The 27,496-nt window shown below is 31.4% G+C and overlaps 1 protein-coding gene across 3 annotated transcripts in view; it reads right to left on the bottom strand.

The window, feature by feature from the left end:
* LOC106074824 (uncharacterized) overlaps window positions 1–27,496 on the bottom strand; it is a 137,892-nt gene that overhangs the window by 46,377 nt on the left and 64,019 nt on the right. For all 3 annotated transcript variants that reach the window (XM_056018904.1, XM_056018905.1, XM_056018906.1), the window contains 36 exons: window positions 27,003–27,137; window positions 26,675–26,866; window positions 25,629–25,766; window positions 24,450–24,638; window positions 24,004–24,135; window positions 23,117–23,299; window positions 21,962–22,084; window positions 20,941–21,126; window positions 20,371–20,505; window positions 18,894–19,073; window positions 18,417–18,566; window positions 17,352–17,540; window positions 17,083–17,223; window positions 16,771–16,956; window positions 16,552–16,677; window positions 15,359–15,550; window positions 14,429–14,551; window positions 14,135–14,320; window positions 12,631–12,747; window positions 11,573–11,749; window positions 11,257–11,388; window positions 9,743–9,928; window positions 9,377–9,523; window positions 8,105–8,296; window positions 7,368–7,502; window positions 6,586–6,765; window positions 5,436–5,573; window positions 4,521–4,691; window positions 3,586–3,708; window positions 3,273–3,458; window positions 2,572–2,694; window positions 1,709–1,894; window positions 1,444–1,599; window positions 843–1,028; window positions 340–465; window positions 51–236 (listed from right to left, as the gene is read on the bottom strand). In XM_056018904.1, the coding sequence (XP_055874879.1) occupies window positions 51–236; window positions 340–465; window positions 843–1,028; window positions 1,444–1,599; window positions 1,709–1,894; window positions 2,572–2,694; window positions 3,273–3,458; window positions 3,586–3,708; window positions 4,521–4,691; window positions 5,436–5,573; window positions 6,586–6,765; window positions 7,368–7,502; window positions 8,105–8,296; window positions 9,377–9,523; window positions 9,743–9,928; window positions 11,257–11,388; window positions 11,573–11,749; window positions 12,631–12,747; window positions 14,135–14,320; window positions 14,429–14,551; window positions 15,359–15,550; window positions 16,552–16,677; window positions 16,771–16,956; window positions 17,083–17,223; window positions 17,352–17,540; window positions 18,417–18,566; window positions 18,894–19,073; window positions 20,371–20,505; window positions 20,941–21,126; window positions 21,962–22,084; window positions 23,117–23,299; window positions 24,004–24,135; window positions 24,450–24,638; window positions 25,629–25,766; window positions 26,675–26,866; window positions 27,003–27,137 (5,733 nt within the window). The remainder of the gene's footprint in view (window positions 1–50; window positions 237–339; window positions 466–842; window positions 1,029–1,443; window positions 1,600–1,708; window positions 1,895–2,571; window positions 2,695–3,272; window positions 3,459–3,585; window positions 3,709–4,520; window positions 4,692–5,435; window positions 5,574–6,585; window positions 6,766–7,367; window positions 7,503–8,104; window positions 8,297–9,376; window positions 9,524–9,742; window positions 9,929–11,256; window positions 11,389–11,572; window positions 11,750–12,630; window positions 12,748–14,134; window positions 14,321–14,428; window positions 14,552–15,358; window positions 15,551–16,551; window positions 16,678–16,770; window positions 16,957–17,082; window positions 17,224–17,351; window positions 17,541–18,416; window positions 18,567–18,893; window positions 19,074–20,370; window positions 20,506–20,940; window positions 21,127–21,961; window positions 22,085–23,116; window positions 23,300–24,003; window positions 24,136–24,449; window positions 24,639–25,628; window positions 25,767–26,674; window positions 26,867–27,002; window positions 27,138–27,496) is intronic.

The raw sequence follows: 27,496 nt of genomic DNA, 5'->3' as shown, positions 1-27,496 counted from the left end.
TGATAGTGTAAAAAGGTTAATTTTGTAATAAAATCATAACAGTTGCTAACCTTGATATCATCATCAGTAGCACTAAGGGTAAACACTTGACTTGCTGCTGTTCGAGCAACGTCAATATTTATGGTGTCAGGAATGTTTGTAAATCTTGGAGGTTTCGTATCTCTGATGATGTTGACAATAGCTGTAGCACTTCCAAACCTGGCTGGATTCCTTTGGTCTGACACACTGAGTTGAATCTGAAACATTTAGCAGTGTATCATTAGTTGGGATTTGAGTTATGTGCAAATATGGCTATTTATTATGAGAATATGATAACAAAATGAAAGTGATCTCCCTTACAACATCTCTGACGGAATTACTGTTGAGCAGTGATGTCTTAAGTCTAATGACTGCAGTGTCAGGGTTCATTTCATAGAAGTTCAAGGCTGTAGCATCTCCACTGATAGTATAACGGAGTGGTGAGTCCTACAATAGGAAATATAAAAAAAGTTTAAAATTTTAGCAAAAGAAAATCATATAGCTAGGATAACGAAAAGTTAAGAAACTAAAGAAAACCTTTGCAAAACATTGTTAAATTTGGCTATGCATAATAATATCTGAAGTATAATGTTAGTGAGGATCAGAAGTAGTTCAATATTCAATATACTGTTTAAACTTTGAAAAATTGAATCCGAATTCCAATAATTTTTTTTTCTTGCAAATGTATACATCTTCAATTTTCAAAAATTTACATGAAAAATAATTATAGTAACTAATGATTCATGTTCATAGATATATGTCTACAAAATTATTTTTGGTTTCATGTTTGTTTGTTTGAGCATAGAAGGAGATGAGTATCTTACTCCATCTCTATCTGTGGCACCAATGTTGCCAAACAGTACTGATCCCACTTGTTGAGTTGCATAGATTGTTATCTCATAGTTGGTAATGTTGAATGTTGGTGCATTGGGATTCCTGACAGCTGTGATGGACACTGTGGATGTTGCTCTGCTGTTGGGGTAGGCTGTGTCATATGTGATCAGACGCAGCTGGAAATTTACAGAGACAACTGGTTAGTATAAGAATCAGGTGTAGCATGGATTAAAATATTAAGTGTAAGGAAAGATTGAATGACATAAACATGGAACAATTGTGCTCTCTGAGCAAAATTTTCTTTGTGATCAAAAAAAAAGTAAAGTACACCCGACTTTTAATCTATAGGGCAGATGCTGTAAAAGTCATCTGTTTTTATGGACTACAGTTCACAAGTGTGTCTTATGGTCTGCCCAACCGCTTTTATTTTACCGACTAATGATTGGTACCCATTGCTGTTTATTGAATTAAGGTTAGGTTAATTTAGATGATCATCATAATGCTTTGCATTATGCATGGTCTCATTCTAAAAAATTCTCAAAAAGAGATTAAACTACAGAATTGTACGTTTAAATTGAGCTTCAGACTTACTGAATAATTTTGTGAAGTATCCTGACGCAGGTAGGCACTATCTTGAAGTATGATGTCAGCAGTTGCTCTCTTATTCAAAGGATCTTGATTGATTGTTGTGAAACCAAAGAATGCTGGTGCTGTACTGATACCAGTCACTTCAATGGCCAGACGTCCCTGTTTACCAAAAGTTAAAAAATCAAATTTGAAACATATGAAAATAAACAGTAAAAAAAAAACAACAGCTAATAATTTTTAAAAATTCTTTTAAAAAATTAAGTCTTACTTTAAGATCTTCATCAGTTGCAGTTACAGTCGTAACGACAAAGCCATTCTGAGAAGTTTCATTGACAGTACCAGTATAAATTTGCTGAGAGAACCGTGGAGGGTAAAGGTCTCTTAAAACACTGACAGCAACACCTGAATAGCAAAACTTTTCTGGTTGCTTGTTGTCACGAACTTGAACTTGGAACTGACAGAAAATGATTGGAAAGCAATGTCAACTTTATATGTTATCATATGAAAAAAAAAAGAACTTTAACTGATTATTGTAAATATTGACAAAAATAATGTATTATAATCTTTTTCTTCTTCCTCGTTCTCATTATTATGTTGGAGCGTTCAGATGAGTATAACTCAATATATGAAATGAACTGCGCAGTGGTTTCCAAATCAGGCAGCTCTCCATATAGTTTTCTTTCTATGGGGTGATTGGGGCCAGTGTCTTGTTCTTAGTAAAGAATGCCGTTTAGAAGACATGGTCAGTATTTTATGGTGATACTCCACATGGGCAGATTTCACTGGTTCCAATTTTGAGCTTCTGATACATATATTGTCTCATTCTGTTGTGTCCAGTTTTGAGGCAAAAGATTAGACGTTGATCTTGTCGGGATAGCTTATAATAGTCATCATCTTTCTTGTGATTTGGATGAGAGCTTGTCCATTCATTTTTATGAATTATATGAATCTGATGGGTTTTTTTAGCAGCACATTGTTGAAGTTTTTATGCCTCCTGTTTCAATTTCACGTACATTGTTTCACCAGTCAACTTTAACAAAAGGGAATGATTTTGTATTACATTTATATCTTATATAAATTCAATTCAATACTGATAAAGTGTAAAGTTTGTATAAAGTAACACAGACTTACATCATAAGTGTTGACCGTGGTACCAATCAGAGATCGGATGAGCGTTATGACACCAGTACGTGGGTGAATATAGAAATAGGAGAAATCACCAGAATTGGCAACAAAACTATACTCCAAGACATCCTATAATGAAAAATTGTATTGAATGTGTTAAACTCTGAAAAAATCAAAAGCCAGCATGCTCAAATGCCCATTAAAACATTGGCACAATGTTGGTAAATGCATGTTTGAATATTTCTGTTTTGTTTTTCAATTTTAATAATAATGTCTAATATGTAAGCAAGTTTCAATTTCTAATCTGTTGATTAGTTTGTAATGTTTAGGCCTAATTAGCTGACTAGTTTCACTTTAAAAGCTTAAAATACAAAACAATACAAGTTTGAGTGAAAAAAGTTTTTCTTTAAACACATAATTATTTGTCATTGTTAATTTTAATATCAAGATAGGAATAATGTTCTATTCTATGGTATTTTACTTCTCAAGCAATGATCTTTTCCCTTTGCAATTTCTCAAGTGACTAAAGAAGTGAATACTACTAATAAACTTTTCAATATCTGGTAGCCTTCTTTAGAAGAAGAATAAGAGTATTGTTTATTTTGTAGAGCTCTTGTTCAACTTTGAAACATATTCCATGACTAATAAAGATAACTTAATGTGTAACTATAGTCTTTGTTTTGATACTTTCTTAAAAGTAACATTACCCGATCAGCATCAGTAGCAAACACAGTAGTAACAACTGATCCAATGTCAGTAATATCTGGGATAGGTACGTTATAAGTGCTGGTATTGCAGACAGGTGCATTCAGGTTTCTCAAAACATTAATCACCACAGTAGAATCAGCAGATTGCACAGTCAGGCCAGTGTTGCGGCTTGCTCTTACTATCATCTATTGGAAGATACAATAGTGAACACATAGAAGTCCAAAGAATCTTGAAGTGATATATAGAACAATAAGAAAGGTAATTATTCCTTTTTCTTAATGATTCATTTTCAAAGGCTCTGATTGAACTTACAGTGTACTGTGTGATAGGATCTCCAGTTAAGTTTCTGATGACCACAATCTGACCACTAGATCCACTAAGGTTGAAGAAGTTAGTGGCAGGAGGGAAGCCTACAACTGAGTATGTGACAGAGTCCTGTGCAAATACAAGCAACATATCATAACATACTTTACAATATAACTGTATAATGAAATACAATGAAAATACATTACTTTTAAATATGATATAATATATAGGCAGGTACTTGAAGACAAAACCTTTTATCTAAATGTAATAAACAGTTTTACATAGTTATAATAAAAGTAAATAAAATAAATATATTATAAAATAGAAATTTTTAGAATCAGTTCATGTTGAATTTATTCCCTTTAAAAATAATCTTATCAAAAGTTATTAACTCGCACATATAAAGTGTATTTGTGTTCATAATAGATGATGAAAATGCTAAAAACTATTTAGAAAATTTACTGGAGATTTTGTAAATCACAGCCAAGCTGGAGAAATTAGAGTAGAATTTTTTTTGTCATTGCAAAAAAACAAACAAACAAACCCAGTGATTATTAGATACTGATGTCCCTGTTTTTTTTTATGTTAATCTCCTCACTCCATATTAAAAACCTGCTGCTGTATTTATAAAAAAGAAATATTCTATAACTCTATAGGTTTCTTTACTTCCTATAATAATAATAATAATAATAAGGCTTGTCTTAGAGTCCAAAGATTAATGAGGAATGCAGTATTTCCCGTAGATACGCAGCCCCAGCTGTGACCTACATAATTTGCAATATCCCTCATCCCACATCCCTTGTTTTCAAGGGAAGTTGATAACCGTCTGGCCAGGGCCAGTAGTGCTTTTGGACGCCTTCAGGTGAGAGTTTGGCACAATAAATCGCTCTGCCTGCCTACAAAAAAAAAATACTTCCTATAGAAATATTTCAACAACTTACACTTGGAAAGGCTAAAACTGATCCAACAACTGAAGAAAGAGAAATATTTTCATTCACTGTCCAATTGTAGTTTGGAACTGTGAGAGTGGAGACATCTTTCTGGATAACTACAGTCAGGGTGGCAGTGGAGTCCAAAGAGGGAGTGCCCAGGTCATACACTCTGATGATCATCTGAATATAACAAAAACCAAGCTGAATAAAACTTTAAGTTAGCACCAGATGTGTCTATGATTTTATCTTAAACTTCTCTTTTTGATCTGTTAATGAAGAGACAGTTAAACAAAATAAGCTTCCGAACTTGTAAATTTTTGGTAGCAAAAAAAGCAAGGGAAGCAATTAAAATTTATCTGACATATAGAAAATATAACTCAGCATTCATTACTCACATTATCAAGATGACAGTGTATAATACAGACATAGAATTATTCTGGTAACAATTATTATTGAAAAATGAATGATAATTGAATTAAAACAACAACACAAAAAAAAATAAAAAAATTTTGAATTTTGAGTTGATTACTTATTCCAGATTGAAACAAAAGTCAAATTTTGAAATTTCTTGCTTCGAATGAAACACAGATCAAAATTAGAGTAATATAAATGATAAATACAGAACATTAAGACTAACTGTAACCTTATTATAATTGTAAAAAAACAACAGCTTTGTAAAAACAAAAAATAAGACTACAATCTCTGTTCACAAATAAGCTTAACAAAAGTTTAATTAGATATATTATTTTGGCTGTTGAATTGTTTCATTTTCAAAGTTGCACATTTTTATATAAAATATAGATTTTCATTAATTCAAAAGATTTTTTTTACTCTTAGAATTAAAGCATTTAACCAGTTGAATCAATTTTCACTTTTTTAGTTGCACAACAATTCAAATTAAACATTCTTAGCTTCAATACTTACAGTGAAGTTATCAATATTGACCAGATTTCTATTATCTATCAATGTTACATCTCCAGTCTCTGGATGCAGGAAGAAGTAGTTGATGCTGTTTAGTTGACTTCCACTCACTATTTGGTAACGAACGGTGCCCTCTGGACCCTGAGGATAAAAGTAAGTAAATTTTTTTTCAAAATTCTTTAAAAAAAACTGTACCACCTAGACCTTTAAGTCAAGTAGGCTACACATTCAAACTTCATTTTGATTGGTACAAATGTTAATTCCAACTTAGGTCCTGAGATCAAATATAATTTCCATGCTCTCATTCACTGCTGCCCTGCAGAAAGTTTGGGATAGGATGTAATACACATTTCTGAAGGAAGATCCAAGACACAAAAGTGAAGTGAAGAAAAAAACTGAGAAGTGTTTGTTGTTTGGAAGTGTATGCATATGGTGAACATCACATTGGGTCAGGATGTAGGGGACTAGGATCAACTCATTGGAATGAAGCTGGTTAAGTATTTTGATTTGGTCAGTTTTACACTGAATTTGTTGAAGCTGATATAATTCTAAGTACTGCATGCAGCTTACAAAATGGAACAGAAAAGTAAGACAAAAATGGTGTTGAGGAAGGTGCAAATGATTGTGTCTTGATTGCTGCCATCATTTTCAATTCTTATTACATGTATCAGAGTGATATGCAAGCTTGTTCTGCTATAATAATGACATTAAAAAGCAGCACAGTTATATACCAATTCTATATAATGTACTAGTAATCACATCTAAAGATAATGTAATAGTATGAAATGTTGTCTTGTGTGGATAAGTTCAAATGGAGGTAACACTCAAACAGCAAAATATATCATAAGTGAAAGGCTAACAATACAAACGTACCGTACTCAATGTTGTTAAACTATGTTGATTAACAAGTTTAATAATAATGAAAATAATCATCAAATGTCATCAAGCTAGAACTCTTATGTCCATAAAACCTGCCTCTCTCTAAAGCCAACAAAACTAGTCTGTTTACTTTTCACTATTCTTCCTCAAATCCTAGTTTTTACTAGTCATGTCATTGTCTCTAAGTAAAAAAAAACTTTCATTTTTAATGAAACAAAAAACATCCCATCTAGGAACTAATCTAACTTTAACTATAAAACTACTTATGTCTTACAGTAAGATCCGGGTCTGTAGCCTTCAATGAAGTAACCAGAGATCCACTGCTGGATGTGTATGGAATTCTGACAGTAAGACTTGTTAAAACTGGGGGATTGAAGTTTCTAGTCACATTGATATAAACAAAGGCTTCGGCAGAGAGTGGGGGTATACCAGCATCTTGTACTTGTACGCGAATCTTAAGTAAAAAAAAACAACAGTATTAAGCAAATTTAACATTTTGTACATTGTTAAATAGTTGTTGTTTTTTTTAAAGATCATCTTAATGAACTGTTTGAAATGTGTATTCACTTAAAGATGAACACACATTTCTAGAAGAGGCTGAGAAATTTCATCAACAAAAATGATTATAATAATAAGCTGTCTGAAAGTCAATAGTTAATATCAATATAACAAATCACACTGTTCACAACATTTTAACTTTAACTCTTTCTCTACATAACTTAGTGCAATGGACTTCCTAAAACACTAATTTGGCAAAAAAGATCCATTTTGAGCATTTTTCCTTTTATGACAGCCTATTGATGTTAATATCATTTCAATTTTAATTTAAACTAGTTCTGATGAGCTCTGGCTAATTTATGCCATGTTTTAATAGTCCAGGTTGTCTATAAATATATTCAATTTCCTTCATGTTATTTATAAATTGATTTTTTTTTTTACACTTTTTGTCTATTGTATTTGTCAAATGTATCTATTTCAACTAAACATAAATGCATCACAAATAAGAACACAACAAAGACTAATACCAGATGCAAGTGAAAGTAAAAGACTACTCACTGTAAAGTTGTTGATTGATGATGTCAGTAAGTTGGAGCCATTCTTGAGGCTAATGACACCATTTTGATTAATCTCAAAGAATGATGGAGCATTGCCATCACCTCTAATGCTCAATGTGGTCTTATTGAATGGGTCCTGTGTTGTTTTAAATTCAAAGTTGATTAAAACATTCACAACAAGCTAGATGAATACTTTCATACTTTTTTTTATTTCTATTATTTAGTAAAAAGAAAAACCCAGCTTTTCTGATAAACGTTTTTCATATAACCTGATATACTAAGTAATTTAAACTTCCCCTAAGAGTTGAATGGGTTAAAATATCTTCTAATATTCACCCAGAATCATGGTTTACAACAGGACTCAATCTCAGGTATCTAATTCAGCAGTATAAGCCTGTGTCATTTTGTAAACCTCGTACAGAATGATGGGCATGGCAGTGGGCATGGTTAGAACTTGGGACAATCAAGACCATAACTACAGCCGAGAGCACATACCCCACGACAAGGCATCCACCTTACCAACCACTGAGGTCACCATTTCCTGAGGGAAGGATTCATTTCTGCCCTAAAATTCCCAAATCTATAGGGATTTAAATGAAATAGATAGCCAGGTTCTTCATCATATCCCATTGTTACACTAAGATGCTAAAAAAAGAAATGTTTTAATGTATTGTTGGTAGGTTTAAAACATTCATCTTTTAAATTCTGATTGTGATACTAAGCAAAACTTTTACTCACTACTTGATCATTGTCTCCATAAGTTACAGTAAACACTGAGGTTCCTTCAGGGTAATTCTTGTTGATAGTTCTCTGATAAGTGTTGGTGTTTGTAAAATATGGAGCAGTATTTCTAATGACTGTTATGGTGACTCTAGCGTTGGCTGTTGCAGTCAGTTGTGGCACACCATTGTCTGTGGCACTCACATCAAACTGTATCACACAATATCAACATAAGCTTAAAGACTCATCGTACTGACTGTTGTATACTATCTTAAAATTTCTTTGCTTTTTTTTAACATACTCTGTTGATTGATGACTTATAGACACATTCACACCCTGTTGTAATTTAATTTATAGTTCAATAGTTACTAGATCTAGAAAAGAAAATGAAAATATTGGAGCATCTTTAGCACTTTGTACAATAAAAATAAATTTGTTGTTTTCCTTTCCTAGGCATATGAAATGATGAATTCCAGGTTAAAATGTGGGGTGCCATTTTTTCTTTTCTATGCTGTATAATGACTGGACATCCCCAAACAGATAAGGGACAGTTCAAAATAAAACTATTCGTTCATTACAGTAGGTAATTTTTTTATATCACTTATAAAGCCATTCATTTAGTGCTCTGAATTTACATATTTGCAGAGTGGGACATTTTGACGCAGCCGTTTTTAATGCTGTGGTTGCTTTGACATTTGGGTGCTCAATTATCCTTGTTTTGTATGCTTGTTTGTATGCAAACATATTTTGATATGTAAAGAACTGTATAGTTATTTTTGTCATTAAGATTTTGGCTTTAAGCTTGTTGTGTAATTATTGTTTGGTCACTTCTAATGTTTTTAATGTCACTTCTAATGTTTGGGTTTTGATTTTTCCAAAAAAAAAAATAGAGTGGGAGAGTATACTAAATATAGAATACTACAGTAATAGTAGAGTGACATTTTTTTTTTTGCCAATTACCATTAGCATCTTTAAATTTACTTATCTATATCTACAATCAAACAAATGTTTGACTTGTATAGTATTAGCACTTAGGCCATGCAAAGAAAAAAGTAATGGATAAAAATGTGGAGAGTATAAGTATGTGTATTGTAATGATCAATTACTATTTATAATGTAACAATATTTATAAATAATGTTAATTAGTAATACATTTGAAAATGTTACTAACTGGTATTTAATATTTAATATTTTATGACAAATTTTTATGTTTAGTTTAAGAGTGATAAGATAAGATCCAAGTTACACATGTGGAAACAGTATTTACAAAAACAAACTATCAGTACTTACAGTGAATGTTGTGATAGTTTTGTCAGGGAAAAAGACTTGCCACCTCTTGGAGTACACTGCCCCAGTTACTGGATTAACCTCAAAATAGTCTGCAGTTTGTGATGTTCCAGGGTTCACCAAAGCATATGTCACTTGATTATTTGGTGCCTAAACAAAAATAAATAATGTTATAGAATAAGATATATGTTGATACATTTTTTTAGATCACACAGTTTGAACTATAATTCAATTTTTTCTTTAAATTAATTAAGCACATTTCAAAGACTTATTGAAAGACTTGTTCAAAGATAAAAAACTATTTCATAACAAACGATATTCAAGAAATACAGCTTCAAAACTCTGGCATCAACATCTGTGACCACTTACAAAGACATCACTATCAGTAGCAGACACATTCAGAATAGTCTCCCCTACAGGTTTTATCTCCAGGATTGTCTGAGTATACTGGTTCAGTGTAAAAATTGGTCTAGCCAGATTTCTGTTCACATTGATGTTTAAGCTTTTTATTTCTCCAAGTTGGGGAGTTCCATCATCCAGAATTTGAATTCGAAGCTGCAAAGAGAAAAAAAGTATGAAGAAAATAAGATGAAGTTGATCCATGTATTTAACATATTAAGATACAATTTAACTAGCCCAAAAGTTATATCAAGATACAATTTAACTAGCCCAACAGCCATATTAAGATACAATTTAAGTAGCCTAACAGCCATATTAAGATATGATAGCACAACAGCCACTGCTGGATTGGATGTGTCTACTTGATGACTAGTGTGTCAGGATGTGATAGGAAGTAAGCAGCAGATTTTTAACTTTCTTTCCTAATCTATGATACCTTCGTTGATTTGACCCCATTCTTTCAGATGAATTGACAATATTATCGTTGATGCTTAAAAAATCAGTTGTTTTGTTTTCTTTCCTACCAAAATTTTTAAATTCCTTATAATGAAATCTTGAATAGTTTCTTGGAAAAACATATGAATTAAAAAAATTTTCAGTATGCTTCTACCAAAAACAATGTTTTTAAAAACTAAAAAGAAAGCTTTTTCTATATTAATTTTCTGCATGATAGTGACACGGGATAGTGAGCTCACGACAATTAATTTATATGTTTTATATATGTTATACTTTAAACTTTGTGAAAATATGAATAACTATAAATAAAAATTCATTTAGTTCAAATTGTATCAAAAGGTATTGCATCCATCTAGTCTAGATTTAGTTCTAAAGAGATTGTATATAGGTGGCAAGTTTTTATTTTTAAAATTTCATATTGTTTTTTTATGAGCATCAATTTGTTTTATATAAAAATGGCATGCCTTCCTCTTTAATTCTATACCAAATATAACTTTTTTGTTTTTATAAAAAAAAGTGGTTGAAGTTTAATCATGACAGGGTAGTATTATATAAATGAGAAAAAGGGATAATTCCGCCGGAACGTAGAAAATAATTATGGAGAGAAAGAATTAATCTTTCATATAAAACGAGCTCATCATATTCAAAACAGAATCAAAACACAGTGTGGAAACTGTGGATGTGTATAGCTTTTTTATTTATTTTTTTCCTTAAAATGTTTGAAATGAAAGTGCTGATACTTCAGTGCATAAGACCTTTCCCCGGAAGTACAGTATTTTTTAATTCTTATTTTATTCAGAAGATATTTAAAGTATATTTTTTTTTAAACTGACATGTTTTTATTTTTAAAGTTGTTTATTTGTTTGCATTAGACCTATATCAAATTTTTATTTTGATTTACCTCTCTTTGGTTAGGGTAATTTGGTATCATTTCAAACTGGATTTTAGGAGCCATTGGGTTAAATAGTTATATTTAGTATGATACAACAATTAACTATGATAGGCAGTTAGCAAGCTCTAATACTAACTGTGTAAGTTCCTTGTGAATTGAAGTTCAAAGAGTTAGAAAGTCTGATGGCACATGTGACTGGATCCACTGTAAAAATGCTTGATACTGGAAAGTCAGGCAGCAGAGAAAACTTGAACTGGCTGAATGGTACCTAAAGGGAAGAAAAAAGCACAATCATAGATTCAGTTTTGGAAACTGAACATGCAAACATGATTATCTTATCTTATAAATACAGATGCTACTTAAAAATAAAAGAAATCTTTTAAACAGCGCTGAATGTATAAACAAAAACAATTGATGCTAAATTAATTTTTAAAAAATTGTAAAATATGTACCACTGAGTCAGGGTCACTTCCATTACACCTGAAAACTTCTGTATTCAGAGCCGTGCTACTATCAAGTGTGATGGACACTGGATTGATGGTCAATGTTGGGGCATGATTACGAATGACATTTACTGTAAGGGTGAAGACACTGCTGGTTAAAGTGCCATCATTCAGTCGGAACTGAACCTGAAATAAAAATACATTCACAATGTCACAATTTTGTTACAATTTTTTATAAACATAATCGTGTTAAAAAAAAAGAGTACTTTTACTCAATTTAATTATTTTACAATAGTACAAAAGCATTTGAAGGGTTTAATGAGGTCAAAGGTTTACTAAAAGTGTAATAATACAAAAATACATAATAAAATTATATTTAAATATATACAGTCATACATTTGTTAAGACATTCTAATATTGTTTTCCTCTTCCCCATTGCAAGAACTAATTCATAGCAAGAATCAATTCATAAAACATTATATACTTAATGAAAGAAAGAGTCGGGAAAAAACAATAAACAAGTAACAAAGTGAATGTTTTTTGTTTTAACCAACTAATTCTCTTAAGCATCAATTAAGCAAGGTCATTGAAAGCATGTACAAGATGCACTAATTACATTTTTATCCTGTAACAATATTTCTATTATACAAAATTACAATGAGATTAAAAAAGGATTTGTGTAGAACTATTTCAGAATTCAAGACAGATCATCAATTACATACAAGACAATTAAGACAGATCATGTGCTACATATGCTATTTAAGACAGAACATCTGTTACATACAAGATTTAAGACAGAACATGTGTTATATACGTTATATAAGACAGAACATCTGTTACATGCAACATTTAAGACAGAACATGCGTTATATACATGATTTAAGACAAAACGTGTTACAGCATTTAAGACTGAACATGTTGTCACATACAACATTTAAGACAGAACATGTGCTGCCTACAACATTCAAGACAGAGCTTTATGTTTTCAAAATCCAAAACAGAGCATCTCCTAGATACAAATACAAACGAACAAAGATATCTATCTTCAATTCTTTTTTTTTTTTTACCTGGTATGGGTCCCCTGTTTGTCCTACTAGAGTCCTACTCAAATAAATACGTCCTTGTGTGTCAAAGTAAAACCTATTTGTATTTGGACTGCCAGAAGCAAATTCATAGCTGAACACCTGGAATAGAATAAAAAGTATTCAGCTGATAAAAAAAAGCAAGCCTTTAATTTTTAAATAATGCCGAATTGTTTTAAACTTTAATATTTAAATATTTTAACCTGATGCTAATAGTCATAATGTCTCTAGAAACAAAAAAATGCTATGGTTAATTAGCAGGCTAATGGTTGATTATATTATGTGGGTGATACAAAACTTTATTATTTCATATTTAAAATAATGAAATAATTAAAAAAATGCAGTACAGTACGTAATTTACAAAATATACAAAAGTATTTTACTACATTAAGTGAAATTTGTTTTGGAAAACAAAACATAAAAGGGTGGTAGGGTAAATATTTAATTGTTGATATTTTAATAGATATTTTTTTTTTAAAAGTTATAGATTCTCATTTTAACCTAAATTGAAGTAACTAGTAATACATTTAAAGAGTTATGTTTCTTGATTACTAAAGTAAGATTAGAGTAGAAAGTACGGGGGGGGGGGGGGGAGTTAAAGGTAAAAAAGCAGCTTTTCTGGCATCTTTACATATCTATAGATAATCCTCAAATAATAAGATTGCATTTTAAAGTTTCATTTAATTCTAGACTACATTTATGCATATTTCAAAAAAGCTTCCAAAAATTTTCCTGAGTATGCCAATTGTTGCATACAAAGGCTATATTCTTCTTCTTCTAGCCAGCTTTTTGCTACAGAGCTGTGAGCTCTTTTGCAGACTATGCCAAGGAAAAGAGTGTGCTGTTCTCTTCAGCTGTTCAGCACTGCCATACAGGGTGTTGGTTATGTTGGGCTGAAGAGGTAGTAGGGTCTGCCTAAGGTGGATTAGGAAATGGAATTCAAAGAGGATGTGGTTTGCAGTATCATAAGGCTATAGGTGCAGTGTCTACAAAGGGGTAGGAGTGTGGGATTTATTTTGTTCAGATGGTAATTTAATAGAGGTGTATGTCCTGTTCTTAGTTTGAAGATTGTAGATTGCTCTCTGCAGGGAGTTAATACTGTCCAGTTAGTTTGGAATGGTAATTTCTTTATACATAGCTCTGCCTATGTTTCTTGATGCCCATTGGTTGAGACACTCCTCTTTGTGATTGTTGACTAACATTGACCTTAGGGTGAGTTAGTTAACAGGTCTTTCTGATTGATCCATAGATGATCCTGCCTTTGATAGTTAATCAGCCTTTTCATTCCCTATGATGCCAATGTTTCCAGGAATCCACTGTAATGTGATATTGATATTTAATTTTGACATCATATGATGGATTATTAGAATTGGTGTTGTCAAGTCTCTTGTAATGTTTGAGGTGCTGCTGTTAAGTGCATGGAGTCAGTAAAGACAACAATATACAATGGCCAGATAAGTTTTTTAATGAAAACTCTAAGATTACTTACTGGACTGTCTGGATCACTGGCTATAGAATTCAAGTTGTAGATGGAGGAGCCTGTGTCTTGTATTTCTAAGATTGTAATATTATCACTGCTTTTAGACCATTGAGGTGGTGACAGGTTGCGAACAACATTAACTGTCAGTAAACCAGATGTGGGATCACAATAGCCATCTCTTGCCAGGAATCTCAACTGAAATATTGCAAAAGATTTTAGATCTTGACAAGAAGTAATCGCCATTTAAAGTATATCTTAAAGACAGCAGTGGTTAAGCCATTGCTGAAAAGAAGCATATCTTACCAGGTATTGGCTAGAATCCAGAGTAGTTTTCACTTTCACATCACCTGTTTGAACATCAAAATCAAAGTTGGCAAATGCCAGGTTGTCATTAAATCCTTCTAGTGTTGTTCTGTTAAAGCGACTCTGAAAGATGATTTTAAGAAAATGCATATGTAATCTAAAACTAAACAATATAACTTTATAAGGATTCTTATTATTTTACTTTTTTTAACTGACCAAGTACTATTAACATTCCAGATATGAACCTTTGACTAAACAAATTTTGAATTGAATAGAAATCAAATCTAAAAATGTTTTACTTTTTATTTTTTTTTATTTTCAATATATTAGATGGGGAGGTGAGTTATTGGGAATTCAACTATTTTCTTTGAGCTTAGACTCCCTTATAGTGACTAAACGAAATCAGGTTCAAAATATTTATTTTGAAATATTTTAAATATTAGTTCAACCATTTTTTTAGAAAAGTCTGAGCCTCATTTTGATACATACAATGATTCACAATATAAGCAATGAATAAAATTAATAATCTAATTTTTTAAAAATTAATTTAACATTAAATTGTGATAAATAAAAGTATTACACAGTTTTAAAACATTAAGAAAACATATGACAACTTTTCCAAGAAAAGATATAATTTCTTTTAGATTTAACTGTCTTAAAATTAAGTATTAAATTTTGTGAAATGTTATTTGCTGGATTGATTACACTCCTGGCTGTTGTTTATAGTACAGAAAATAAAAGAAACATCAAACAAATAATAAGCAATAATTTTTTTTATATTACCCTTGGATATATTACACATTCACATAATATAAAAACTATCTATCAATAGTGTCAGCATGTAGTCACATAACGTAAAATAAAAAAAAACAGCTTTAAAAAAATAATTTAAAATTAATAAAAAAATAAATTAAATCATAATGTTCTTACATTTGTGTCATTATCAACAGCCTGCACTCTGTAAATGACAGTACCGACAGTTGTATTCCTGTTGATTGTGATACTGTTGGGCAGATTTGTAAACCTGGGACAGTTCCTGTTTCTGAAGACTCTTATGTTAATGGTGGCATTCTGACTTCCAACTAATGAAGGAAATCCACCATCATAGATTTGTGCTGTAAGCTGATGTAAAAAAAAAAAAATTAATTAAATTAAAAAATTAATTTTGTAAAATAGAGCCTTTTTAGCCCCCACTCTTTAAAATATCATTTTTTGTAAAAACTCAATGAAAGTGAAAAAAAATCTGTATTTTTTCCAAAAGTAAACTACTCAAGATTTATTTATAAGCAATTTAATGTATTTTGTTGTCAGGAAAGAAAAAAAACTACTGAATTTTTAAGCATCAAGGATAATATCGTTGATTAGACTGCAGAATGGGGTAAAATCGACGATGGTATCATTGATTAGCAGAGAAAGAGTTAAGATGCTGTTTCAATTTTGTCTTCAATCTACTTTTTTTTTATGTGTATTAAGTGATTATATATATATATATATATATAGGCTCAACTGATAGTATTTCATAAGTAAATTTTTTTATCTAGAGGGTGTGACATGGGATAGTGGTCTCTAGACAATTAATATACATGTTTTATATATGTTGTAGGCTACATTACGTTTTTGAAAATATAATTAGCTATCATTAAAAATACTTTTTATTCAATATGGATCATAAAATATTTCCTGATCTCGTTTTAAGGGTGACTTGTCCACAGTCTGTAATTTTTTATTTATAAATTCCATTATATAAAATAAACTTTTTTTTGGTGTTATAAACATTAATTTTTATTATCTAAAAAGGATGTGCATTCCCCTTTAATTGTATACAAAATAAAACATTTTCTGATAACAAACAAAAAAGTTCTTAAAGTTCAATCATAACAGGGTAGCGAAATATAAATGAGCAAAATGAATAATTCTGTTGCAACGTGGAAAATAATTATGGAGAGAAGAGTTAAACAGAACTAATCCCTACCAGAGTCAAATGATTACCTTTCACATCATTTTCTTTACAAGTAAACATTAGGCATAGAAGAGGCTCTATGAAAAATAAATGAACTGTACTTTATAGCTGACTTATACAACTTTATTGAAAGAGAAAAAAAAATTATATTATAACAACTTACAGTATATGATTCAGAAAAAGTATTATCTAAGGTCAGATCTTTATAAGCATACACTGCACCATTGGGGCTAATAGCGAAATAAGAATCTGCTGACAATTGTCTGAAGTAGTAATCTTTCCAAGGAGACTGAAAAATAGGTAAAAGAGGATGAGGATGTGTTTTTAATGTGCTCTATTACAGAAAATTTTCTTGGCATAAAAATAGTTTTGAAAAACTTACATAAAGATCATTATCAGCACCAAGTAATGTTCCTATTGTTATACCCAGAGGATCATTTTCATACGCCTGGAAGTTGTAGACTAGCGTTGTAAAGAAGGGAGGATTGAGGCCACGGTTTACATGGATGTTTACTTCAGTCAAGTCTTGACGACGTGGAATGCCACTGTCTTGTACAAGAACTAGAATCTGTAAAGAAAGTATTAATAATATAATAGTCTAGAATGTTAATGAAAAAACTGACATAAAAAGACTTAAGACTAAAGGCTGAAAGTATTTCACCTTGATGACAAATCAATACAAATGTAGTCATACCTGGTAGTCCTGATCAAGTGTGTTGCTGACAGTGTTAGACAAGATCACGTTGACATTATTGTTATCAATCGGGCTGATAGTAAAGTAAGTGTTACCATTGGCACCTCCTATGATAGAGTAACTCAGTGTACCAAAAGGACTCTATAGGATATAAGAAGATCAAGATTTATCATCACTAATCATGTAGTCTATTCTAACATAAATCTGGGTATTAAAAACGATTACTTTTTAAACACAATTTTCAAGTGAATACAATCTAAAATACTGACCAGAGGGTCTGCATCAGTTGCTCTGATAGTCCCAACTACTGTGTTGACAGTCAAATTCATGGGAATAGTGAAATTGTAAATTGCTCTATCCCATCTTGGAGGATTCTGGTTACGAACAATGGTAATAGTGACATCTGAAGGGTTGCTGGTCAATACTGGGCTACCTTTGTCACTACAGCGGACTTTGAACTGTAGAAAAAATTAGATAATGATTATTTTAATGCAATTGTGTTTCAAGTAGATTCCTTTCTTTTGATTCACATACATATTTAAAAAAGAGGAGTTTGAATATCTGAATGCAGCCAAACTACACTTTGCAATCAGCACATTTGGAAAAATAGAGGAGGTGGCTTAAGCCCTCAAATTTGAATTAAGTCAAGCAAATTGCTTTTAAAAAGCTAGCAAGGAAAACTGATACCACCTCTCCTCCCCCCAACTGGTCCACACAAGTGATTGGACCACAGCACATTGAGCAAGCTATAAGCATGACATTGTGCTAAACAAAACAGTTGGTTGGTAAAAATATTTCCAATTGCACAAATTTATTATTGTAACTCTAGATCCATTAAAAATGAATTATATGATTGACTCAAACCAATTAGGCCTATATAAAATTACACTTCATATAAGCTTTGTTTTTTCTTTAAATAGTATTTGTTAAATTTCACTTTTGTTATGTTCTACGAGCTAAGAAAAGGTAAAGAAATATTAGGAAATTTTAACAATAATTTGGCTTGAAAAGATACTTAGTGCATTTAAAAAAAATAATATCTAAAATTTTAAAAAAGATCTATTGATTTTCATAGAAATATTTAACGACAAATATTTTTCTCATGATTTCGTAGTCAACTCTCTCTTTTTAAAACTGCATTGGTTGAAGAAAGCATTTCTAAATGTGTAATTATGGTAATGTTTATTCTATGAATGATCAACATTTTATTAATATACTTTTGGTAAGAATATTGCTTTTTTTTCTAAACACAAAATACTCCACCAGAATAAAAGACCACATGTGTTTCCTTTAACAAGTATAGTTATGAATACAGGATACAAGAAAATACCTACATTGTATTGGTCACTGCCATTACAAGGTGGTTCTCTGATACTTCTCTTGGCAAAGATCAAACCAAATGTTGGGTTCACACCAAAACAATCAAGGCTTCTATCATTGGATGTACCATTCAGGAGCTCACATTCCACTACATTGTTTGGAGCCTTCAAGAAAAAGATTATTTATTAGGGAGAAGATATCACACAGAATTCAATTATGATAAAATTAAAACACTTAAAACAAAATAATTTTTAAAATGTCAAATTAACAATATAATTAACAATATGGTATTAAGAATATACAGTGTAATGCTAATGTAAGAAGACTGGGGACTTAGAAAAAAAGAATTGCAGATGATAAAGTGACTGGAATACAAAAAGAAATAAGAACTTAACTTGCCGAAATTTTGATTAAATAAATACAATTTGGAAGAAAGAAAAAGAACAATAATGAAATACTTAGAGACAGAAATTTAATAAAAAATATCTTACTGTAGCATCTCGATCATTGGTAGTAACGGTGATGATGGTTTCTCCATAAGGTTGGGTTTCGGGGATCTGTTGGAGGTAGCTTGTTTTATCCAAGGTTGGAGGATAGAGGTTGCTACTGATGCTGACGATACCAACAGTGGTGTTGCACAGATTACCCCCATCACATACTCTGATACGAATCTATTGGGAAACAAATGATAGCTAACAACTATGTACAAAGAGTTCTTCAGTATAAAAAAAAATTCAGACTATTGTTACCAGCACTATAACTTTTACCATGATGTGTTAAAATATTTGAATGAAAAAAAAAAAGGAATGCTCTAAATCTGAGTAAGATTGTAAAAAGGTTGTAATTGTAAACTTAGGAAGAGGATTTAGTTGCTTAATAAAAATTAGGTCTTCCTTCTGATATTACAATTTCTATTTCCATACCAAAGCTTGCAGCAGATTGGCAAGGAATGATTTGTGATCAGTATTTGCAATCAGTAATATTCATGAAAAATACAGTTCTTGTATACCACATTACACTACTTTTAAACAAAATTATTGTAAATATTCAAGGGTGATCGGACTTAACAATGAAACATATAGGTTTTTTTAAAAATTAAAATTAATTTTTATTCATCTACATGTTTGATCTATTCATTTTTCTCAGTGATGCTTCCACCTCTCCAACCTAATCACATAGCAGGCCATTTTAACCTCTTTCCCAACCTAATCACATAGCAAGCCATTTTAACCTCTTTCCCAAACTAATCACATAGCAAGCCATTTTAACCTCTTTCCCAAACTAATCACATAGCAAGCCATTTTAACCCCTTTCCCAACCTAATCACATAGCAAGCCATTTTAACCTCTTTCCCAAACTAATCACATAGCAAGCCATTTTAACCTCTTTCCCAAACTAATCACATAGCAAGCCATTTTAACCCCTTTCCCAACCTAATCACATAGCAAGCCATTTTAACCTCTTTCCCAACCTAATCACATAGCAAGCCATTTTAACCTCTTTCCCAAACTAATCACATAGCAAGCCATTTTAACCTCTTTCCCAACCTAATCACATAGCAAGCCATTTTAACCCCTTTCCCAAACTAATCAAATAGCAAGCCATTTTAACCTCTTTCCCAACCTAATCACATAGCAAGCCATTTTAACCTCTTTCCCAAACTAATCACATAGCAAGCCATTTTAACCTCTTTCCCAACCTAATCACATAGCAAGCCATTTTAACCCCTTTCCCAAACTAATCAAATAGCAAGCCATTTTAACCCCTTTCCTAAACTAATCACATAGCAGGCCATATTAGCCTCTTTTTTTCTAACTAATCACATTGCAAGCCATTTTAACCTCTTTCCCAAACTAGCAATTGTGCTCAGGGGATAGAGATTTTCATGTAATGATGGCGTAATTCCCATAAGTATAAAATGAAAGCTGGAGTAGACGAGAAAATTTAGAAAGAAAATAAAAGTCTTACTCTAAATACACCTCCCTGACTTCCTCCAGTAACACTGGTTGCAGTAATTCTGCCAGTTGTTTTATCAATAGAGAATCTGCTCTCAGCACCATCATCTCCAATAAGATCAAAACTGATCTGTCCAAATCTTGTGGTCTGGAAATAAAGAACATTTCTTTAGTGCCTTGTTGAGAAATATACTAAAAAAAAAATCAAGAATCATTAATATTCAAATAAAATAACACAAACCGACAAATAAACACACCCTTTGCATTTAAGTTTTATCTAAATCAGAATAAAACAACAAACTTTAAAATTTGATATGATACCCAGAAAACCAAAAAAAACTGAACAAAAAATAGCTCTATACATCAGAAGTTTACACATTAACAAAAAAAAAATACATAAATAAAAACTAGATCTTTCCACCTAAAAGTTGATATCATATTTTATCACATTTGGACTTTACATTAAATACTAAACAAATATTAAGAACAAATTGGTCAAACACAGAATGTATTAGATTTTATCTTTCATCTGTAAAAGATGGTGTAAAATAGGTGAATGATCACAATCTGATAAATATCTTACTATGTCATCATCATCCTTTGCAGTTGCGTTGAGCACATTATCCCCTACTGAAAGAGTCTGTAAGGTTCTAACATAAGGTGTATTCAGGAAATAAGGTGCATGATTACGGATAACATTGATGAAAACATAAGCGTCTTGTAGTGAGCATAAAGGTTGTGGAGCCAGGTCACACACTCTAATCTGTAGCTGTAAACAAAACACAAAGAAAAGTTACAAAATGGCAAGAACATTTCTTAAATAAGATCAAAGTCAGCCAATAGCAATGAATAAACTGCCTTAAATCACAAGATACATTTTTTTTGTCTCTAATAATAATAATAATAATAATTTTATTTATAAAGTGCTGTTAACAAACAAAATGTAGGCTCAAGGCGCTGTAATAACATTACAAACACATACACGACATTAGAAATCAAAACTAATCTAAAAAAAGTTTTAAACAAGTAGGTCTTAATGTTCTTCTTAAAAGTGGTATAGCATGTCTGTCTGAGATCAATGGGGAGAGTGAGTTCCAAACCTTTGGTCCGTTCACTGAAAAAGCCCGCAGACCGTAGCTTTTGAGGGAGAAACGTGGCACCACTAAAAGCGTTGAGTCCATTGAGTGCAGGGCTCTCTCTACATTTGTAAAACAAACTTCCTCCAGCATAACTAAGAGATTATTATTATTGTTGTTATTATTATTTTGTAAGTCAGGAATAAAATTGTGGACCATATATTTTCTAGGACGAAAATTATTTCACTCGTCCATTTCATTAGGACCAACTTGTTTGGCTTCTTTCAGATGTAGAACGACTATGGCTCATCTCATTTTTTTTTCTTTGGATTGTAACGCCCTATTCTGGAGAGACATCCTCATCCACATGTGGTGGAGATGAAAACCTGGGCATTAGTTAAGGTTGGAATGATATTACCCACACAGCAGTTACCCCTCTCCATGCAGCAGATGTAGGCACAACTTAATGTTTTAATATACATACATATAATGAAGACATTGCATTTGTCTAATAAAATTTCTACTTACTATGAAGTTGTCTGGAGTGCCAGCTAAATTTAGTGGACTCTTGAGGTAAATTTGACCCAATGAGTCAGTAGCGAAATAGTTGGGTAATGTTACTTGAGTGAAGACCAATTGGTTAAAGGGAGACTAGGAAAAATAAATTTATGGATGAAAAGTTTATAAGTAATGAAACATTAATAATTATTAATCGGAATAGATTGTTTACAATTTAAAGTAAATATATATTATTTAAAATTTAAACTTAGAATATATTGTTTACAATTTAAAAAAAAAAGTAAAGTTTTCCTTTCAGACCTTGCGATGATGCCAAGGTCATCTGTTTCAGTGGCCCATGGATAACAAGGATGTCATGTGGCTAGCAGAATAACCAACCAATTTTACTTTTCCCCGACTAATTTCAGGTACCCATTAGAGCTGGGAGGACTCAGGCGCCCAAAGATCCCGAAATAAAAAATCCCAGTTTTCAAATAGATTCTAACCATGGACCCTCTGATTCAGAAGTCAAGCACTTTACCACTCAGCCACCGCACCTCCATTTACAATTTATACTGCACAATTTGAACTAAGAATATATTGTTTACTATTTAAACTAAGAACATAATGTTTACAATTTAAACTAAGAACATAATGTTTACTATTTAAACTAAGAACTTGTTTACAATTTAAACTAAGAACATGTTTACAATTTAAACTAAGAACATATTGTTTACAATTTAAACTAAGAATATATTGTTTACTATTTAAACTTAGAACATATTGTTTACAATTTAAACAAAGAATATATTGTTTACAATTTAAAATAAGAACATAATGTTTACAATTTAAACTAAGAATATATTGTTTACTATTTAAAGTAAGAATATATTTAAAATACATTAAAATATTTTTAACAAACATGCACGTTTTTAACAAAAACTGCATTTAGTTAATTAAATCATTGTAAAATTTCAAGAAATAACACTTACATATTTTGATATACAATGCATATGTAAAACATCAATGTCACATCATTATTTAGTAGCTATTGTGACATGTATTAGTTGGGAAGCCCGAAGTACATGGTATATTCATGCTAAGGATGTTTCACTCATGATGCTTACTGCGTAAGCAAGTCTACATTATTTATCTGTTACATTCACAAACAAAAAGGAAACTTACCAGTACATCATTATCCTTGGCTGTCACTCTGGTGATCACTGCTGTGGCTTGATCCTCATACAGAGTTAAGGTCTGATTGCCCACTAAGAACTCTGGCCTGTAAAGGTTTCTGTTGACATTGATGACCACTGAGGCTACATCACTCAGCTGTGGTGTACCACCATCCAGAACTCTTATCTCAAACTGCAGTTAAGTAAAATAACACCATCACAATCATTGCAAAGAAAACTCAAATGTATCTGAATTACACATGAAACTCACAGCAATACAGCAACAATAATCAATATCACAAAAAAAAAAACAATAAATTAAGACCCTCATCATCATAATCATCATTCACATTCAATCACAATCTCACACATTACATTCAATCACAATCTCACACATCACATTCAATGCTTTGTAATAAAATAAACATCCTTGATGAAATGCTATGACACACATCCTTATCATTACAGGAAAAGCAATGCCTATGAGACCATGTGATATATGGGGGCAGATAATGTAAAGCTTATCTGTTTCCAGTAGCATAGCTAAAGTCTTCACCAGGATTCAAACTCGAGACCTGTCAGTTTGGAAGCCAAGTATGCTACCACTCAGCCACCACACCCTTTCATTCGCAGTATGCTCACACAATGTCACACCACCACAGGGTTTGTATTTTAAAAAAAAAAAACATAAAAGTCATAATATTAACATCGTATAACCAAAGTTGACAATAACATTTTCTGATACTGTTAAAGCACTTTTTTGATACTGTTAAAGCACTTTTTCGGTCTGTAAAGAGTATGTGAAGATTATTTTTTTTAACTGAGCACTACTTTTAGATGACACCATAAAATAACTTAGCTAGTAAGTGTAAGCTACAACTGAGAGCAATGATTTACCTTGTAAGTGTTCTCAGTTCTTTGATCTATTGGTTGGATCAGTCTAATTAGCCCTGTTGTGTTTTCAATACTGAACAGCTGAGAGTACACACCATCATTGATAATTTCATACTTCAAAACTTGATAGCGTGCCTATATAAAACAGAAAAAAAAAACAGAAATATAAAGTCAACACATTCAACAGTTTATGCCATAGACAAAAAGTGAAATATTTTAATAGTATTATTTAAAAAAAAACATTTTAATTAAGTTCCAAAAAAAAATAATTGTTAAATGGTAAAGGTCATTTAGTCTGGATTGAATAGAATTTCTTTTTGTTTCCACTTTATTTGTTGACTAATATGATTTAATATTTTAGTAATTGGTACAAATGATTCTGAAAAAAAAAAGAAAATTAGATTAACTTTTTAGTGATACAATGTACTTAAATTGACAGTATAACTTACAAAAGTATCCTGATCACTAGAGGCCACTCCAGCAGTGACTACTACTGGTACTGAATTTGAGCTACTTATATTGACAGTGTAAACAGATTGACTGAAACGTGGTGGAAACAAGTTACGATTCACATTGACTGTACATGAGATTGAACCACTTTTTCCTGAACCATCATTGTTGGTCGCTGTGACAGTGAACTAGAAAAAACAAATTTTTAAAATATTTTTTTCTTTTATAAAAAAAAAATAATATCTCCGAAGATAAATTTATTTCTCTATTAACATATGTGCAATGTCTACAACAAATTGGTAAGTTTCATAATCAATACAAGGCATGGGCCCATATGAAGAATTCTATCTAATATCAACAAGATGTCAGAAATACAGTTTATAACGAGAGTAAAGTTTTATACAATTTTTGTTTGTTTGTCAAATGTTTTACATGTTTCAGATGTTTCTTCAGAGTTGAAAATAATTTACTTCCTAGTCTAAACCTCCCACAGTATGACCAGGATGGCAGTGGGCAGGGTATGAATCCGGGACCATCAACAAGTCCAAACAACAATCCAGTGCCTATACCACACCACCAGGTAAATTTGTATTTGCCACTAGTGATAAATGCCAATTTTTTTGTCAGCATGTCAAAATAATAGCAATGACTTATCTTATATAATACAGACGTTACTTCATAAAAGAAGATGATTAGATCCTACGCATCATGCATCTAGTCATGCATGTTAACCAATAGCTTAATTTCTGCCATGTCATTGGTTTTCCTGGCTGACGCAACCCATTCCATGCTCTAATAGCACTAGGGAAGAAGGAGCATTTGTAAATCTATCCTAGCATTTAGAACAATGAATGTGCCTTTATCTTTGTGTCTTTCTGAGTATTTTATTAGGTTTTTGTTTTTGAAGATTATGATTTAGTGTTTTATGTATAATTGCTACTTTACTTTTGAGTCTTCTCTCCTGAAGGCTTAAAAATTATATTACAAGTTTAAAATTATATTATAAGCTTAAAGTTATATTAAAAACTTAAAATTATAGTAAAAGCTTAAAACTATATTAAAAACTTAAAATTATAGAAAAAAAATTAAATTATAGTAAATACCTAAAATTATATTAAAAGCTTTAAATTATAGTAAAAGTTCATGAACTATGTCAGATACTACAAAGAATTACTTACAGTGTAAGGAGTCTTGTTGGAATCATCCCAATAGAGAGGTACAGAGATATACACTTGGCCTTGTTGGTTGATAGTGAAATACCTTTGGTCATTAACAGAGTTGAACTGTATGCCCCATGTTACTGTTTGTTGTGGGCCCTTAAGGATAGTAAATTAAATGGTGAAAGCATTGGAATCTATTGCTTTCATATATTAGATGTTTTGCAAAATGTTATGCTTCATACATCCCCCAGCATTTGGAGATAGTCCATTTTTCTCATATTACATTTTTAATATTCTCATTTGGGGTGAGCAGAATACAGAATAAAGTACAATACTTGAAATTCAAGGAGTTTGTGAGAGTTTGCAGGGGGACGGAAGTGCAGACTCAGCCACCAGAGGAAAGGCTGCTTGGACCAGATGAAAGAGAGGATGAAGTGCACCAGCATGGCTGTTGATGCAAGTCAAGGGTAAATGATGTGGATGAATATTCTCATTTTGCCTACTATTTGACCATTGGCTGTACATGATGTATGTTTAGTGAATATAGTCTCTCGGAGTAAATTAGTCAATCAACAGGACATTTTACAAACTGCTAGCATATTGGTTCAAACAATTATAACTAGTGCAATGAAAATAGAAGCTAAAAGAACAAATATTTTAAGTTCTTCTTTCAAAGTCTACAGCAAAAAAATTGTAACAAACTTTCTTACAAATCTTATATCAACTCTGTCTTTTGGGTAAAAAGTTTGTACATGTTATTTCTCCCACACCCATTCTTGAATCAAGTTGAAACTTTGCACAAATTTCTATTGGCATAGACAAGACATGAATCAATAAAAAACATTAACCAATTAGTCAATTGGGAATTAATTATTTTATTTGGGAAATTAATCCTTCAGTATTTGCAGATTATGGCTAAATATGTAGGGTTTCATACCCTTTTATAATTGTTCACATTATTTCTTCCACACTCATTTTTGGATCAAGTTGAAATTGTATGAAATCTGTGGATCAGGGGGCAGGGGACAGTTTTTTTCATAACAATGCCACTATGTTTAACTTACAGCACTGTCCTGGTCTGTAAAGTTGAAGCTGAAAATTGGATTGACTATAGGATCATCTTCAAACACTGTGATGCTAATAGTTCCTTGATTGTTGTTAATTAATGGTGAATAGAGATTGCGGTTTATATTGATATGGACTAAAGTTGTGCCACTTAGACGAGGCTGGCCATTGTCCCTGGCAACGACACGCACCTAGTGAAAAAAAAAAAGCAATGAACACACTAAATCAGAAAAAAAATAAGAAAGAAAATCTGATTTACATACCTGTTTAATTATAAAATCAGTTTAAATAAAAACCAAGTAGAATTAGTAGAAAAATAATATTTACATTGAATCGAGGAGTGTTGTCAGTTCTCAAGTTGCCGATTAATGTTATAACACCATTAGATGGATTTACAGAGAAAAAATTGGATGCAGCATCATCTCCGATTGCTAGATATTCTATATCCCCAAAGTCTTTCTCCTGGAATAAATTGTTACACAGTAAGAGTGATTACAAGCTAGTACAAATGAATATGGTAAAACAAAAATTAGTACAAAGCTAATGGCACAGATACATAGCTAAAAAAATATAGTGTATTGTTCAATGTATCATGAAAACTTGAATAGGTCTTTATTACAATTTGATATATTAGAAATAGATTTCTAAAAAAGAATCATTTTTGTTTTATTAATATTATCATATTTTTTAATTACATACAATTCTGAATAAGGAGTTATGCATTCTGTTGTGTTGTCTTTATATGAGAAAAATAGTCCTTGTAATCACAACAAATTTCCATAAGGATCAATAAAGCTTTCTTAATCTTAACAGACAAAATC

This window comes from Biomphalaria glabrata, chromosome 2 (genome assembly GCF_947242115.1).
Source record: "Biomphalaria glabrata chromosome 2, xgBioGlab47.1, whole genome shotgun sequence".
NCBI lineage: Eukaryota > Metazoa > Mollusca > Gastropoda > Planorbidae > Biomphalaria > Biomphalaria glabrata.
Note: the sequence above shows the minus strand (reverse complement) of the source record. Positions and strands in the feature narration are given on the sequence as shown.